The sequence below is a fragment of the Phallusia mammillata genome, chromosome 5 (genome assembly GCF_965637545.1).
Source record: "Phallusia mammillata chromosome 5, kaPhaMamm4.hap1.1, whole genome shotgun sequence".
Lineage (NCBI taxonomy): Eukaryota > Metazoa > Chordata > Ascidiacea > Phlebobranchia > Ascidiidae > Phallusia > Phallusia mammillata.
This window is the reverse complement of record NC_137256.1, coordinates 4,085,273-4,101,760: the sequence shown is the minus strand read 5'-3', so window position 1 is coordinate 4,101,760 and position 16,488 is coordinate 4,085,273. Positions and strand designations below refer to the sequence as shown.

The 16,488-nt window shown below is 38.2% G+C and overlaps 1 protein-coding gene across 1 annotated transcript; it reads right to left on the bottom strand.

The window, feature by feature from the left end:
• Positions 1–5,437: 5,437 nt before the first annotated feature.
• LOC145228113 (uncharacterized) lies at positions 5,438–13,824 on the bottom strand. Its single transcript, XM_080093105.1, has 18 exons — positions 13,759–13,824; positions 13,438–13,591; positions 13,231–13,377; positions 12,961–13,142; positions 12,453–12,887; positions 12,223–12,393; positions 11,914–12,148; positions 11,623–11,790; positions 11,486–11,564; positions 8,007–8,107; positions 7,499–7,675; positions 7,291–7,437; positions 6,993–7,174; positions 6,489–6,920; positions 6,263–6,433; positions 5,966–6,200; positions 5,705–5,872; positions 5,438–5,647 (listed from the first exon to the last, which is right to left on the bottom strand). The coding sequence occupies exons 1-18, from the start codon at positions 13,765–13,767 to the stop codon at positions 5,562–5,564; spliced, it is 3,279 nt and encodes a 1,092-aa protein (XP_079949231.1). The 5' UTR covers positions 13,768–13,824; the 3' UTR covers positions 5,438–5,561.
• Positions 13,825–16,488: the final 2,664 nt, after the last annotated feature.

Below are 16,488 nucleotides of genomic sequence, written 5' to 3'. Positions count from 1 at the left end.
TGAATTCTACAGTGAACAGGAAGAAAAACAGGAAAGTTATCATCCTTCAACAGTCCAATTAAACCTACATTTCTTCTGACCATTACAGGTGCTCCGTCTGTTGCAACACTGACAAGTCTATTCAGCGGAACTTCAGAACTTATTAAGATGGAGTCATTTTTAATATCTACAGCGTGAGTTGTTTCTTTTAATGTGATTAGGTTCAACACATCTTCTTTTACAGCAACGCTTTTAGAAAACTAATGAACAAATACAGCCAATTGCGGGTTGTCTTGCACAACTGTTGACTCGTCTAAAGCTAAACTGAATGCAGTGCAATTTTTTATATCATTTTGCAATTGGTCTTTGACATCAAATACTCGTCTTATAACTGTGTGTCTTGAAACTGGAGGCGATATTAGCCGGTGAAGTTTTGTGTTTTTAGGATCTTACACTGCAATCCCCTCAGATATATTCTTCTTAACGAATTCACCATCTGAATATGGATGTTTGGAGAGGCAATATTCTGCAAGGAAACTGGCACAATTACTGAAGTCAGTTTAATTGTATTTTATTCTATGATACAATTAAACTGGCTTCAGTAATTGTGTCAGTTTCCTTGCAGAAAGTTGTCAATACTTTCTGCTGGCCATTTAGGGAAGATTTTAACTGATTAAGCTTATTCCTACGTAACTCCGACTTAGATGCGTAATTGATGGGAACGTTTTTGTGTTTAGCTTCGTAATGATCTTTCAAGTAGCTAATTTTGTAATGAATGAGCAAAGCTTGACAGATTGCTATATAGTATACACAGTCCAACCTGGTAAAGACTAGAGATGTACCGAATATTCGGTTTGCTGAATTTATTTCTTCGCGTGACGTCATAAATGATTCGGTTGATTCGGCCGAATTTATTCGGCAAAACCGCCGAATATTCGGTTTCGGCCGAATCGAAATTTAGCCGATTCGGTACATCACTAGTAAAGACCCATCAGGAATCTGTTATCTCACAATGAAAACATGCATCGGGTCTGCTGCATGTTTTACCACTTATCAATGGCCGCTATAAAAAATGCTATACACCATGAAGCGGTTCTCAAACTGGGGTCCGCGGTCCTTTAGGGGTCCGTGAGGCAATTTTGGGAGGACCGCGAAGCGGTTGAAGTAATTCTATAATCTTATTTAGCGTTAGTTTATGCCACTGAATAAGTTTAATTCACATTGGAATTGAGAATCGACTGTCTCCATTGCTAAACAAGCAGCTAAAATCATACAATAAACTTTCGTTTTTCTAAAATACACATTCCAGCTAAAGGACCGCGAGTCCTCGAAATAATGGCAAAGGGACCGTTTTGAAAAAAATATGAAAAAGTTTGAGAACCACTGCTATAGACAGTCCAACCAGGTTGTGCTGCAATAACATCTTCTGTCATTTTGGATAACGGATAATTGCGTTCCAAGAGATAAATTTGATAGGAATGCCATTACAGTTTAGCTAGTCTTACAAATAGGTAATAAATATTTGAGCATCCCCAAAGATGTATGAAATGGTCTTTGTAATTGCTTATAACAACACCGTGCTTTTGTTGATAACTCGCGTATAGCGTATATATCGCCGTAAAATTGTTGCATCAAAACATATGCATATCGAAGCATTGACTGACAGGTTCGACGTATGTTTTGAAGATTATCAATATCATCTTTGTTTTCCATTGAAACGTTGAAACAATTATTTTTCGCTGAAACCGGCCTTTGCGTTGAGTTGTGATTTCAGTCAATAGTTTTATGCCATGTGTGCTGACAAAACTGTTTTCAGTTGCAATCCTTGCCACCAAGTTTGTTGGGCAACAAAAGAAAATCAGACTAACATGATCGTGCTGCTGCAAAACGAAGTTTATAATCATTCACAGATTGAACTGTATCCTACTTTGACAGATAAGCTGTTGCTGTCAGGATTACTGCTGTAACAACAATTGCTTTCCGGAACTGTTGGTTCAAAAGCGACAGACGTTTCGACTGATCGTAATACAAGGATCTGCAACTTATGCTGCGAAATTCGAACCCTTGATTAGTTTTCTATTCTTTACCCAAGACTAGCAGCAACTATACCAAATAATCTATATTCTACATCGAATATGTCCCTCTTCATGTTACCGAAGCACCTCACAAGATATTGAGCATCGTTTCAAAAATGTATACTACATGTCATGTGATTACATAACCACGCTCGGCTTGCACAACTGTTTTTCCTGCTTAAGGTTTTCCAATACCCGGCAACTCACCGTGTGACGCGAACTGACATGCCAATTAGCATAGACATACAATAGTTTTCGCAACATAGAATTCCGTGTGGTCAAAACCACCTTGCATGATGTTCCATCTCATCAGCAACAAAATGACAAACAAACGGCTAAAGCTTTCCCGGCGTTAACATAATGCAATTTTATTAGTACTGTAGTTGTACAAATCAGCAGACATTTTTGCCTGATATACTAACATAGGGTAAGCGGTAATACGAAATTTCCCGGTTATGTCCGCCACTTTGGGGTAAAATCTGTTTCTCCGGGTTACTTAAAGGTTTTCGTTTTAGCTGTTGTCTGTGCGGGTTTTGATGCACGATGTTATACCTACATTCTTGCGAAACAACTTATCAGCATGAATTGAAGACTAGTTAGCATGAATTGAAGACTATGCTAACAATACTCTATCACCAGGACCGGATTTTGTAAACCTTTTTCTTTTTGCATTTTGCTTAATATAACATACAACATATATTTGCTGTCTAAATAGATCGTCTTTATTCAACCTCATTTCAGTATGCCACTTCTTTAAATCTGTATAACCATTTAAAACTAACTAAAGCAGCAAACAACGACCATCGGATAAATATCAAAACCTTGAAAAACTAACTTATCTCAAAATCTAACGGTAGGGTGCTATACATGCACTGGATAAGCCTGTTCCCTTAGCTATAACAGCCATTCGATTTAGTCTTGACAGGAACTAGTTGCAAATCGTGAAGCAGAAAAGTTCTTGGTTTGTGTTCCAGACAGAGCTATAATTTTTTCGCACTGCTTGTCGGTTAGTTTCCTGTCGAGGCGTGCCTAACCTATAATGCCACAGAGAAAAATTGACTGTCAAATTTTTAAACACTCTCAGTCAAAAAATGGAACCATATATTCCAGCGCTCCTAGTTACTCTTTTTATCGTGGTTTCATAGTAAGCAAACGTTTTGAGCAAAGTTTTCACCATTCGTTAATGTTGTAATTAACGCCCTTTTATCATAAATGTTTTTATTTAACAAAACAGCTTAGGTTAGATTTTGTATTTACCTAATGGAATAAAACAGCATCTCACAGTGCACAAAAAACAAGATTATAGAAATTATGCGAACACGACCAACCGTAAGCTACCCTACAAATCGCTGCTGCTGGAGGAGCAACGATCTTTTATCACCCCCTTTTTAGTTTACTTTTTATACTTTCAAATAATTGATAACTACTTCAATCAACTTTAATTTCATCCTTAGAACTTATTCAGCAATTGTGTGCCAAGCTACATTGAACTTTTAAAGTTATCTTTAAAAAAGAGCGTTGGTAGGTATGTATATGGTATTCACTTAAAGGTTTATGTTGTGGAGGTTTGTTTTCCCTTCCGTCAGGCAAAAATACAAGACTGGACATGATTTCGTCATTCCATGTATTTCAAGAAATAATCAGCGTTCTAATGCACAGTGTGTCCTGTCAAAACTTATTTATATTCCGAAAAGCAAAACCTTGCGACCCTGGTAGGTTTCTTTCATTTAATTTATCTTATTTATACATGTGTTGTGGTCAAGATTCAGTAAAGCGTGTTAATATCGATTTCTATTAGTTGGGGCTATGTCGTTTCGCACATGTTTTAAACGAGACAGCCTATACAGTTATTGCGTGCAAGCCGTTTTTGTCAGTTTTGCAGTGCATTAAAAGTTTAATAGTGCTGTATAAGTTTTATTCGTAACAAGCAGTATCAAAAAGGTATGACCACCATGAATCACCGTGTACTACTTCATGTTTGTAGAATTTATATGTGCGTGTCAACTGACCCTGCTAGTTGCGTTTATTTCAGTGGTGGTATAGGCTAATCAAACTCACTATTTTGTTTCATTTCTGCATGAATAGGACACCAAGCAAATCTGTGTGAGAGCTGCTAATGCAGAAAAGTGTTTCTGCTGTTTCATTGATCTGCTGTTTCACTGCTCTCGTTTAAACTGTCTGGCCCATTCAGATGTGGTCAGTTCTACTTGAACTGTTTTTTTTAACCGATGAGATAGCCGATAACAACAAATGGCCGATAACTTGGATAATCTTTTTTGTACTGAATATTCAACAAATTCTTGGCAACTAGCCTATTTTCAATTTAACACAAAATATAATTGACGTCCTGTGTCATCATGGACCACTAGTTGAGAACCACTAATTTAGCCATTGCTTAAAGCAGTGGTTTCCAACCTTGTTGACAAATACGCCCTTGTCCGAGCTAATGTTGTTGTGTTAAAATGCGGCAGAAGAATCCTGTTGCGAACATTGTCTATATTTTTGTTTACATTTTGCTTATTTCAGTTTCGCTGCTGCAATGCTTTTTTTGTCAGTCCGTCTTTTTAAGTTACGGTTAGTATTGTATCATTTATTAATTTGTTCTTTTCATCTGTTCTCTCGTCATCGTTTTCCTGTTTCATTTCCTCATGTGTTTTCGGTTTGTTTACTATTTATCCTCCCGCTTTTTCAGTTCGCTACTGCAATGTTGTTTTTCAGTCGGTCAATTGAAGTTACAGTTAGGATTTTTTTTCGCCGTTTTTTTCCTCATCTGTTCATCTGTTTTCCTATTTCATTTCCTCACGTGTTTTTGGTTTATTTGCTAGTTATCCGCCTGCATTTCTTTGCATGATTTCTTTGCATGAGCTGTGTTCCGGGGGGCCACGAGAAACACCCACTAAAATCCATTTCCTTTTTAACTTTATTCCCAAATTTAATCGACTATTTCACATACTATTTGTCTGTATTAAGGTTTTTACGATTATGGATTCTTGTTTATTCTATTCGACCTGTTTAAAGTCGAAATTAGCACCGAAATCCAACATGAGATTGCGATTTACATTTTTAAGGGGGCCACAGGTCCTACAGGGTTACTTGAAGGGGGCCACGGGGTCCAAAACTTTCTTTCAGATGGCCACGGTCCACCAAAGGTTGAGAACCACTGGTCTATTGTGTTTGTTTGGTCTTGGGTATTTTCGAACCTAAACGGGCTTATCAAAAACGATTTGGGTTCAGGCTTCAATTTTAGTTTTTCATTACAACTCCATGGCAAACACAGTAACCTGACGCAGTATTTAATGTACAAATACATGATTGGCAAATATACCGCCAGCTAACGGAGCGTAAAAATACACTGTTGCTTACACTGTATTGCTTTACAAAGTAACACCTTTCTTTGCATGGTAAAATTTATTAAGTTTACCTTTGAACTTTTATTGCGGACATGCATATTCTTTTTCATGCTAGTCGCGTGTATACGTGATGATCCCTGTAACAAAAACCCACAGCTTATAGCTTTTGAATTTTGTGATTGTCGGTCTTTTCTCCGTTGCCTCCACAAATTTCCTGAGGATAGTATATGAACTGCGAAATAGCTGGAAAAAGCACATTTGTCAATAAGCTTCAAACAAACACCTAAAATTTTAACTTACCGTAAGTGCTAATCGCCACACACAAAACAGTAATCTGAATGTATAATTTTGTGTAAACGCAAAAAGCTGTGCTCATTGCGTATTGTATTAGGAAGCCAACGTTTACTATCACATTCCACAGGTTGAACGCCGATTGCTGTTCCTCGATGAAATATTCCCCGTACATGGCTGAAAATAAAAAGTCAATCTTAATGCACAATGTTAACACATGCTAACATCTTCTGCAATTCAAGAGTAAAATAAAAATGGTTGCATGTTCACCTGTGACAAGGGTTTGCCATATTCCATCCGAGCAACCGAACATCAAAAAAATGATGTAAACAAGCCATTCGTTCCCCGCGTTAAACTCCCAATGTATGCTAAACACATACAAACCGATATCAATAACGAAAGCAATAAAATATGGCAAGTTCCTTCCAAATTTTCCGGCCATTTTCCCAGCAATTAGCGAGAAAGTGCAGTCAGCAGTTGAAAACAGCATGATGCAAACTCCCACCTGTTCAAGAATGACCAACGCGTTAAAATAGTTTGTTTTGTGATCTTAAAACAATGTCTTACTTTGCCAACACCCAAAATGCATGACGTGTAAGCTCTCGTAAGTTCCGCAAAGACGTAACCCATTGTCATTCCGTTGTATATTGCAAGCCAAACCACTAGCAAATGCTTTGGATTGAATGCAATTTTTAATGTGGCTTTAAGTGTAGTTATGAATACGGTTTTAAGTGAAACCTGCAATTGAAAGTCCAGCTTTTACAACGAAATAAAAAATGTTTAGGATTGGTACCGTTTCCTGTTGTGCGTTTTCTTTTGCGGTTGACTCTGTGATCATACCCGTTTCTTCCTCAGTCGATGGATTGTTCGTTTCAGCTTGGTTTTCTTTGGACAATTCCATTTCCTTCCCATCGCTATTTTCTACATTAGGATTTGATTTCGGTTGGGTTAGGTTCCAGTGTATGTCATTGGGCAAAAATAAACCGTGCAACAAAATACAGCAGATAGTTAATAAAGCACAGATTATAATCAGGACGTATCTCGTTGCAGGAAACGCTGGAGAATATTGCTGCATGTTTGCTCCCGTTATGTTTCCAATTTGACAGTCGTTGGCACCGCAAACGCTGTAGTCAATGTTTCTTTCTGTGGTATTATATGTTAAATGTGCATCGGCTAACGATCTATCGATATGCAGGACCGCAAAATTAATAGCATTTCCTACGACCTACAACACGAAAAAATAAGCTTGCGATTCCACAAATTTTATCCTGACACAACTTGTCTCATTATTTCTTACTATGCTGCCCTGGATAACTCCATAATAATATCCAGTATAATATCGAACATGTTTTTGGGTGATCGCCGGGTTATTTTTCGCCCGTTGTTTTCCGAAGTGGGTGGTGATGATGGGAAATGCTGTCCAACCAAAAGCTTCACCGCAGCCGAGGAAAAAGCCGGCCGGTAGCACCGTGTAATACGCTAAATGCAAACACAATTTGTTTGGAAACATTTAACTCAAAAATAAACGGCCATAAACAGATGGAGAAAAATTGCAGAAGGCAATTTTTTTGTTACCGTTAAAACTTGATACGTACACGTGTACATGTTTCCCAGTACAAACAGAAGCCAGCAAATCTCGCTAATGAGCAGCAACTTCTTGCACCCGAAATAGCATCCAATCACAGGTGTCAAATTTGCAACAAAAAGTGACGATACGTAACCAAGCGCAAGTGACCAGGTTCCTGCTCAAATAGTAAAAACAGTAAATGACAAGTAATTCATAAGGTTACATGCAACATATACCCAGTCCTTCATCGACGTTAAGGCTTGACACTAAACAGTATACAGCCATTGTCGAGCATCCGCATAGTAAAACTCCCGAAAGAAAAAGTACAAACGGCACATCAATGGCCATTGTAAACTGATTAAAAAAATCTGTCTTATTTTCGTTGTACACCTTTGTAACAAATTCGCTGTCCTCTTAATCAAAAATATAATTGCTTGAAACTGTATAATCTGACTTGCATTCATTATTAATTAGGAGTTAGCCCCATTAAGAGTGAACGATAGCATCTTGTAGTGTCATTTCAATTACATAGCCTCACCCCAACCGCCATCGCTTTCAAAGGTCCACAAAACTATAACCGTATTAATATCAATCAAAACTGCTTACAATGTGATTACGAGCGATAACATGAAAACGTCCGGTTTAATCACGACTGCCAGAGCTGTCACCTCAAACCTTTGACTCAGCAAAGTGCTTGACTGTAATAGTCACGTTTGAGAGGTTTTGCCTTTTTCTCTTATCTACTCGAGACTGAAGCAGTCACTTCAATGTTTAGTGCAGTGGTTCTTAACCTTTTTTCCTTGCTTTTTCCTTGCAAGATGTTGATATACCGACTGCACCAGGTGCTGAAAAAAATAGACAGAAACGTATTTTTGACTTTATTGCAGATTATTTTTTGATTAGTTCCAGGGCAGCGGTTTTCAAACAAGACCCATGTGGTCCCATAGTGGTACATAAAGCGATTTCCATAGTTAGGACTACAAAAAACTCCAGGTTCAGCAATTTCTAGGTTAAATAAATCCTGAATGTTGTAGTGAAGATGAAAATGTAGAGAGGAATTTTAATTACCTGGGACCGTAAGTCCTACAAACTACGAGGAAATAGTTGAACATCTTTAATTTACCTGGGACCGTAAGTCCTACAAACTACGAGGAAATAGTTGAACATCACTGCCCTTGGCCTGGGAAATAGTCTATGCGGCCTACACGAGTGTCGATAAATCGTTTGGTAGCCTTTATAAACAAAAAGGTTCCCCACCCCTGGTTTAGGTGGTCAAAAATCCGTTTTAAATCACTGGATAAATACGCGATTAATGTATAGATTCAGGAATCCGGCCCGCCAAGTACTTCATTTTCCCATATCAGGCCCGCCGACTGGAGAAGTTGCCCGCCCTGGTCTAGAGTGTTTTATTAAACGAAACGCAAAACCTTATATAGCACAAAACACGTGGTACAAAATTTAGCAGGGAACACTAAATCACTTTTGCATGCGCACGGCTGGAAACACAAGCTTCCTGACTTCCTGACTAAATGACTTGGGTAGTTTTAGAAGTTTATGATTTTAAATCTAATGCTTTCGCATTACAACCGCTACAAATAGGCTCACACCAACGAAAAAATGTTTTCTTGTCGACATCTCCGCGCATTGTTTGTTTCCATATCTTGCATCGTTTCCTTTCTTGATTGGTTTCTTTCTATAATGTTGTTGCAGGCGAATTCTTAGTCAGTTGTTCATTGTTTCTAATGTCATCTCGGTTGGTTGTTAGTTAGTTGCTCATGGTGTGGCCCGTCGCGACTGTAGACTGAAGGCCAGTGTGTTCCCCGCAGTTCTGACTGCAGAGCGTAGAGTGTGCAGAGAGTGCACAGAAGAGTCGTGACTTCAGAACGAAAAGTGTCTAGAGTGTTTTATTAAACGAAACGCAAAACCTTATATAGCACAAAACACATGGTACAAAATTTAGCAGGGAACCCGAAATCACTTTTGCATGCGCACGGCTGGAAACTCAGGCTTCCTGACTCCGTAACAAAGGGAAATTGTGACGGCCTAATCCCCAACGCACAAGCACGAAATTTAGGACACATAAAAATACGCTTATACGTTTAAATGACTTGGGTAATTTTAGAAGTTTATGATTTTAAATCTAATGCTTTCGCATAACAACCGCTACAAAGTCTTCGAAACACTTAAAGTTATTAACAAATATATTACTGATCATTGGTTCATCCAGCCTGCAAAGGAAATTAAAATAGTTTTTAATAAAACCATGTAACATAAGCCCAATCAAAGCGTGATGTTTTTTATCGAACCTTTATTAGATTGCCATAGAAATACTAATATAGCCTTTGCTCAAAGCAGTGCATCCCAACCTCGAGCCCTGCAAAAACATATATTGTCCGAGAAACAAGTAAGTTTTCAAATAACAACTTTAGTAATAGATCAAAACCATCAACAGGATGGCTGAAACTGACGATCACTGTTTGCCGTTTGAACTATAGTAAAGTAAAACCAATGAACGATAAAATCCTTGGTAAAACAGATTCAGTCGGTTCAATAAAGGAATATATATTTCGCCTGGATGCGGTTCAGTTGCTTAACGATATTTCGACCGTCTTTCAAAAACTTCCTGCATCCTACTACCCCTACACATAACACATCAATTCGTATGCGAACATTTTTGTACATGCACAAAACCGTGTTCATTGCCTAATAAGACAGAATTAAAAACCGCTAATAAGTTTCATCGGTTACACACCAGTTCCTAATTGAACTATTTCCCTTGGCCTACATCACCTGAAATAAAAATATTAAGGTCTTAAGTAAAACACACGACTTTTAATGAAAAAAAATCGTATAAAATGCATATTTGCAACATGGAGAATAGTTCTATATTTTGTAACCAAAACTGTAGTAATAAAGATTTGCTATAAAATTTACATAGACAATCCATTCAACCTGTATCTAGTACAAATAAATGGCGTTATATATGTTGACTCACTCGGTTTAGGGTGCAAAACCTTACCACTGAACGTTAAAATGAATAATTGTGCAAGCTCGCAAGTCAAAATATTGAGTTTAAGTGAAGCAGCACCATTAGTCTGTTGAAACTTTTCTTTTCTTCTTCTTCGGTTTACAAATGTGTAGCAAACGTAATTTGAGTAACATTTTCATCACCCCGTATCTGCATCGACAGTAACGCATTAAGTTTTTTAATTTGTTTCGAACGCATTCTGGCTGCCTAAAAGGTAACTTACATAATGATCTTTGTTCGCTCAGCAGCATTGTTTTGTGGTGACCGACAACTTAATACTCTGTTTGAGCAGGATTACGTGCGTAGCGACTTGTATTATTGTAATCATAGTGTTGAGTTGAATTATGGGACGGTTTGTTGGATATTTTTTGCAAAGCCAATTTATACGTACATAAATCGTCAATCAAAGGTGACAGCATATGGTATACAGCTGTGAGTTTAGATGCTGGAGGTGTTGATTCGTAGACTTCTCATAATATGTGACCAACAAAAATCATTAGCTAATGGTGTCACAAACTTGCAAGTATCATGCACATACAATATGATAGAACGGCTTACACAAAGAAATATGCTATGCTGCAGGAAGAAATTCATTATCACAGTATTAATTGTACAAAAGTCATCACGAAGTTCATTGCAGACAATTACAAACAATTAAACATTAACCAATGACAGGGAAAGGAAGTACATACAAGCAATTTTCGCTGCAACAAAGTAGTAACATTTCCTGCTGAAGGCGCATACGCATCAGCCCCATGAGTTTGACTCGCCTGTGTTAAATCGCAAATGAAAACACCGGACATGCAAACCATCTATAATTCATCTTTGTCAAATTGCAAAAGATAATTAATCTCCTGTTGTACAGTTTGTTGCTTCACAAGTGTTGTTCACAATGGCACGAGGTAGGCAAAATTTCATTATTGCACTTTGTTGTTTGCGCAGTTAGCAAAGATCTTTGGCAAACATCGTAACCTGACGCAGCATTTAGTGCACTACAAGTACATGCCTGTCCAACATTGTGAGCTGACAGGGCATAAAGACAGACTCTGCTGCCTAATCTGATTACGATGTATAGCGATACCTTTCGTCGCTTGGCAAAATTTATTAGGGGGTAACTTTCAACTTTCATTTCGGACATTCATATTATACTTTTGACATTTGATGTCCGCTGTAACCTAAGCCTGCAGCTTAGAGCTTTGGAATTTCGTCGTGGTCGTTCGTTACTTCGCTGTCTCTACAAGTTTCCGGAGGGTAGTATATGAACTGCGAAATTGCTGAAATTTGCAAGTTTATTAGAAAGCTACATAAGAATACTTCAAAGTTTCAACTTACCGTAAGTGCCAACCGCTACACATAAAACAGTAATCTGGATGTATAATTTTGTGTAAACACAAAAAGCTGTGCTCATAGCGTATTGTATTAGGAAACCAAAGTTTAAGACCACATTCCACAGGTTTAACGCCAGTTGCTGTTCCTCGACGAAATATTCCCCGTACATGGCTAAAAATAAAAAGTCATTTACAATGTTAGTACATGCTTACATGTTCTGCATTCCTAGAGTAAAAAGAAATCGAAGTTAATGTCAAAATACGGAAACAGTTCTATGTTCTGCAAAACGTGCACCTGTGACAAGGGTTTGCCATATTCCATCCGAACAACCGAACATCAAAAATATGATGTAAACAAGCCATTCGTTCCCCGCGTTAAACTCCCAATGTATGCTAAACACATACAAACCGATATCAATAACGAAAGCAATAAAATATGGCAAGTTCCTTCCTAATTTTCCGGCCATTTTCCCAGCAATCAGTGAAAAAACGCAGTCAGCAGTTGAAAACAGCATGATGCAAACTCCCACCTGTTTTCAAATAACAAAGTAATTTGTATTTGATGTATACTTAATGCCATAAAGACCTGAAAACAATGTCCTACCTTGCCCACACTTAAAATGCATGACGCATAGGCTCTTGTAAGTTCTCCTACGACGAAACCAATCGTCATGCCGTTGTAAATTGCAAGCAAAACCACAAGCAAATGCTTTGGATTAAATGCAATTTTTATTGTGGCCTTAATTGTTGTCATAAATACGTTTTTGAGTGAAACCTGCAATGAAAGGTTCATTAAGTTGGTTTTTGTACCTACATTAAAAGCATTTTCAATACCGTTTCTTCTTTTTCGCTTGAGTCTTTTATCAAGCTCTTTTCTTCTACGATCTTACGATTGTTCGTTTCAGCGGCAGTGCCCTTTGAATCTCGATCAACCAAGTCTATTTCAAGGGGGGCAGTACCAATTTCTTGGTTGGCACTAGATTTTGGAACAGTCAAGTTCCAGTTAATGTCATTAGGCAAAACTATACTGTGCAATATAATACAGCAAATCATTAAAACTGCGTAGACTGCAATTAGGGCATATCGCGTTATTGGGAACGCTGGAGTGTATTGTTCCATATTTGCACCGGTAATGTTTCCAATTTGACAGTCGTTGGCACCGCAAACGCTGTAGTCAATGTTTCTTTTGGTCGTATTGTGCGATGTATTGGCATCGGCAAGTGATCTATCGATATGCAGGATCGCAAAATTAATAGCATTTCCTACAACCTGCAATGAACAAAAGAAATATCGTACATTCCAACAAACAATCTCTTTTATGATTTTTGTCAACGTTTCTTACAATGCTACCCTGAAGAACTCCAAAGTAGTATCCAGTATAATATCGGACATGTTTCTCCACATTAGCGGGGTCAGCACTGGCCCGTCGTTTGCCGAAGTACGTAGTGATGATGGGAAGCGCTGTCCAACCAAATGCTTCTCCACAACCGAGGAAAAAGCCGGCTGGTAGCACCGTGTAGTACGCTGTTGTGCAAATAAAGTTTATCATAAAAAAGTCAAATAGAATTCAAACAATTTCATTAACTTTGTTACCACTTTAAAACATACTTACATGTATACATGTTTCCCAGTATGAACAGAAGCCAGCTGATCTCGGCAATTGTCAGCAACTTCTTGCAACCGAAATAGCATCCAATCACAGGTGTCAAATTTGCAATAAGCAATGACGTCCCATAAGCAAGCGCCAGTGACCAGGTTCCTGGTAAACAGTACAGATTGTCAACAATACAGAACACAGGAAGTTACCAGCGTTAGGTACCCAGTCCTTCATCGACATTGAGGCTTGACACCAAACTATAAACTCCAAGACTCGAGCAGCCACACAATAAAACTCCGGATAGAAAAAGAACAAAGGGTACGTCAATAGCCATTGATAAGTGTAACAGAGAAGCCGAATCTGTTCGAAGTAATATCTGACAAAATAAGAAGAAAAACTTTATGCAATGTGATCGTCAATTGATGTAATAATCAATTGACAGTCATAAGCTAAACCGCGCACCATTTTGTTATGACTGTTTGGCAGACGAAACTAATTACCAGTACTTTCATTTACTGCCGAATTTGGCTTGGTTGGTTTTACCTTTTTCATTGACTGTTCACTTCATACCGTTCAACGATAAAGATGTGCAATGCTATTACCTGTTATAGCTTACCACATAAATTTGTGTGATGCCGCTGGCAGTATGGATTTGCCCACGTGAGTTAATTGGCTGTTTAAACAAAGTACTAAACAAACATACTGTGAGGATGCATTATCACAAGTTGATGTTCCTGATATATCCTACATGCTTTTGAGATCAATAGTAGTAGGCTTACCAGCGCATTTTCTATAGTCTCCGTTTAATCTTAAACAGGTACACATTCATCCTAAAACACTTTTTTACAAACACGTATTCTGATGGTCATTGCAGCTAAAGTTGCTGTTTCTAATCTAGGCTGACTGGCTTCAGCCCTCCGGCTGCTAACGACGATTAAACAACGACGAACGACGAGCACGCTTCACCGGTTTTGCCTTTTTTTCTTTCGTCTGGTTTTCGCATTCGCATAGAAATTATACGAAGGTCCAAATCACTATGGCAAGTCGCGTTGTTGTCCAACGTTTTCCATCATAGTGTGGTAATTGGGTTATTTTACACGGAAATTGATACCTCAAGCACCACAACCGTTTTCTGTGTTTTTTTCATGTCTTTTTATTTTCATGTATTGTGGGTAATCCAAATTAATTGTTAGTTGTTACCTTAGATTTATTAAAGGGCCCCGGCAGCGGCGATGTGACTTTTTCTACATTTAAGATATTTAGAATTGCCATAATTCAGGGATTCCGAATCACTAATTTTTTTTGTCCTATGATTTGTCGTTTTTGAGATATTCAATCAAACAATGAGCTCTCGAGCGACACCTTGGTTTGATATGTAGCAGCGATTGTTACGTCACCTCGTACCAACTTCTAACAATGGCGCAGGTCAGCTGTTGTTTTACCTTTGATGCGTACATTTTTTTATTGTTTACAACTGATAAAATTAACGTAGATACTTAGTTGACAGTTAAGCAATAAATAACAACTGTTTGCTTAAACAGGTAGGTGTTTTGTTGTTGACAAAAGGTATTTTTCACGTAACAGAATTATTGTAGGTGTTTATTTACCAACTATGCGATAATGGAGGAGAGAAAATCATGTGTTTGCTGCCATGAAATTAGTAAGTGCAACAGCAGTTAGCCAAGTTCAACGAATATTCTGAGTCAAATCTGCTTTGTATAAATGCACATCCTGGATTTGAAGATATGTCTCAACGTGTATGTATTAGAAGCAGCATGTTATCGATTTCAACGTCAATTCGGAAATCATGATGAAGGTAACACCCGTCACGAGTAAGTTTTACTGTACTAACTACTAACATGCAATATGCCACCAGCAACCTCTATGTATTCAGGCTTTACAGATATACTGCCTACAGAAAATTTGTTGAATGGTGCTGGGGAAGACTTCAGAGTTACGTTGCCAGACTGACAGCCACTTGTCAACTATAAGTTGTGAATTCCCTTGTGACGTTGCTGCACAACAATACATGTGGTTGCATAAGCTTTTCACCCAAGGTCCCAACTCTTAGCAACATGCTTTGTTAAAAAGTGCTGTCAGTTTCTTTTAGATTCCTAAATTTAAAACCATAAAAACAAATATACTGGTGTATGCTCAAGGTGTATGCTCACTTTTCATGCAGTTGCTCTCAAAGGCATTTCTTGCTGAAGAATACTGTTCTCATGAATACATGGAATGGCATTTGGCTTTAACACCAGAACTTTTGCCATACCCCTGTCATACTGCATTTTATTTGTGAAGCATTCATCTGTGAAATGTAGGCTACAAAGAACACTGTATTTCGTTGGTCCCTTTCATTTTCTCTTCACGTTAACAAATTTAATCCAAGCTGACCGCAATCGCTTTATATTTGGTGTTGCGCTGTCTTTTGTTATCGGAAGGCGTGACTCCATGCGCCTCCAGACAGCACAGCAGGGGCGATCGCTTGTGTTCCTAAAACTGTCTTTAACGCGCCTTTCCTTGCGCTCTAACTCCAAGACGCCAAGAGCTATATAACGAACTCTTTTATTCTACAATATGGCCGATAGATGGCGCTCGAGAGTATAGCAGCACGGCGAGTACAAGGGTCAAAAGGCGGTTTCTACAAAAAATGTTCAAATTAAGACAAGGCAACAGAAGTCGAATTTCAATGACATTTACGCTTACCAAACTATTAGAGGACTGGAGTCGTTTAAATGCAAGCGATCAGTAGAAGGTGTGTAAACACAGCATCTAATAACATCACACATAAACATCACTTAATCACACTAGTGACGGACGGCAAACTTAAGCAGCAATAATCTTACCGAAATAACACAGTTCGGTTCAGAATAACACGGGTTGGACGACGGCGGAATTCACGTCTGAATACAGGTTTCACATAAATTCAAATCCAAAAGGTTTAACATATGCTTACCGATCACTAAATATTCAAGTCAAACATTGGACGATTCAGTTTCTAAACAGCATAATTTTCCTGTTCGTTACACAAAAAACAAACATAATTGACCAGGTAAAAAACGCATGCAGACGCTGTAAGTTCCAGTCACTAATAAACACGAGGCGGTCTCGCTTACAAGACGTGATACCAATAAACAATGCCAAAGTTGTGACATCACAATCACCGATAGTGTGACAAACAATGTTGCAGGTGGCACAATACTGCGTCATACACAGGAATCAAGACTACTGGCGGGAAACACAAAAAACATAAACATATGTACAAAGCGATGT

Coding starts and splice junctions, on each gene's coding strand:
- LOC145228113 (XM_080093105.1), bottom strand. Junction 12,888..12,960: donor GAGTTCTTCAGGGTAGCATT/GTAAGAAACGTT, acceptor TGTTCATTGCAG/GTTGTAGGAAATGCTATTAA. Junction 11,791..11,913: donor ATGGCAAACCCTTGTCACAG/GTGCACGTTTTG, acceptor TTTTATTTTTAG/CCATGTACGGGGAATATTTC.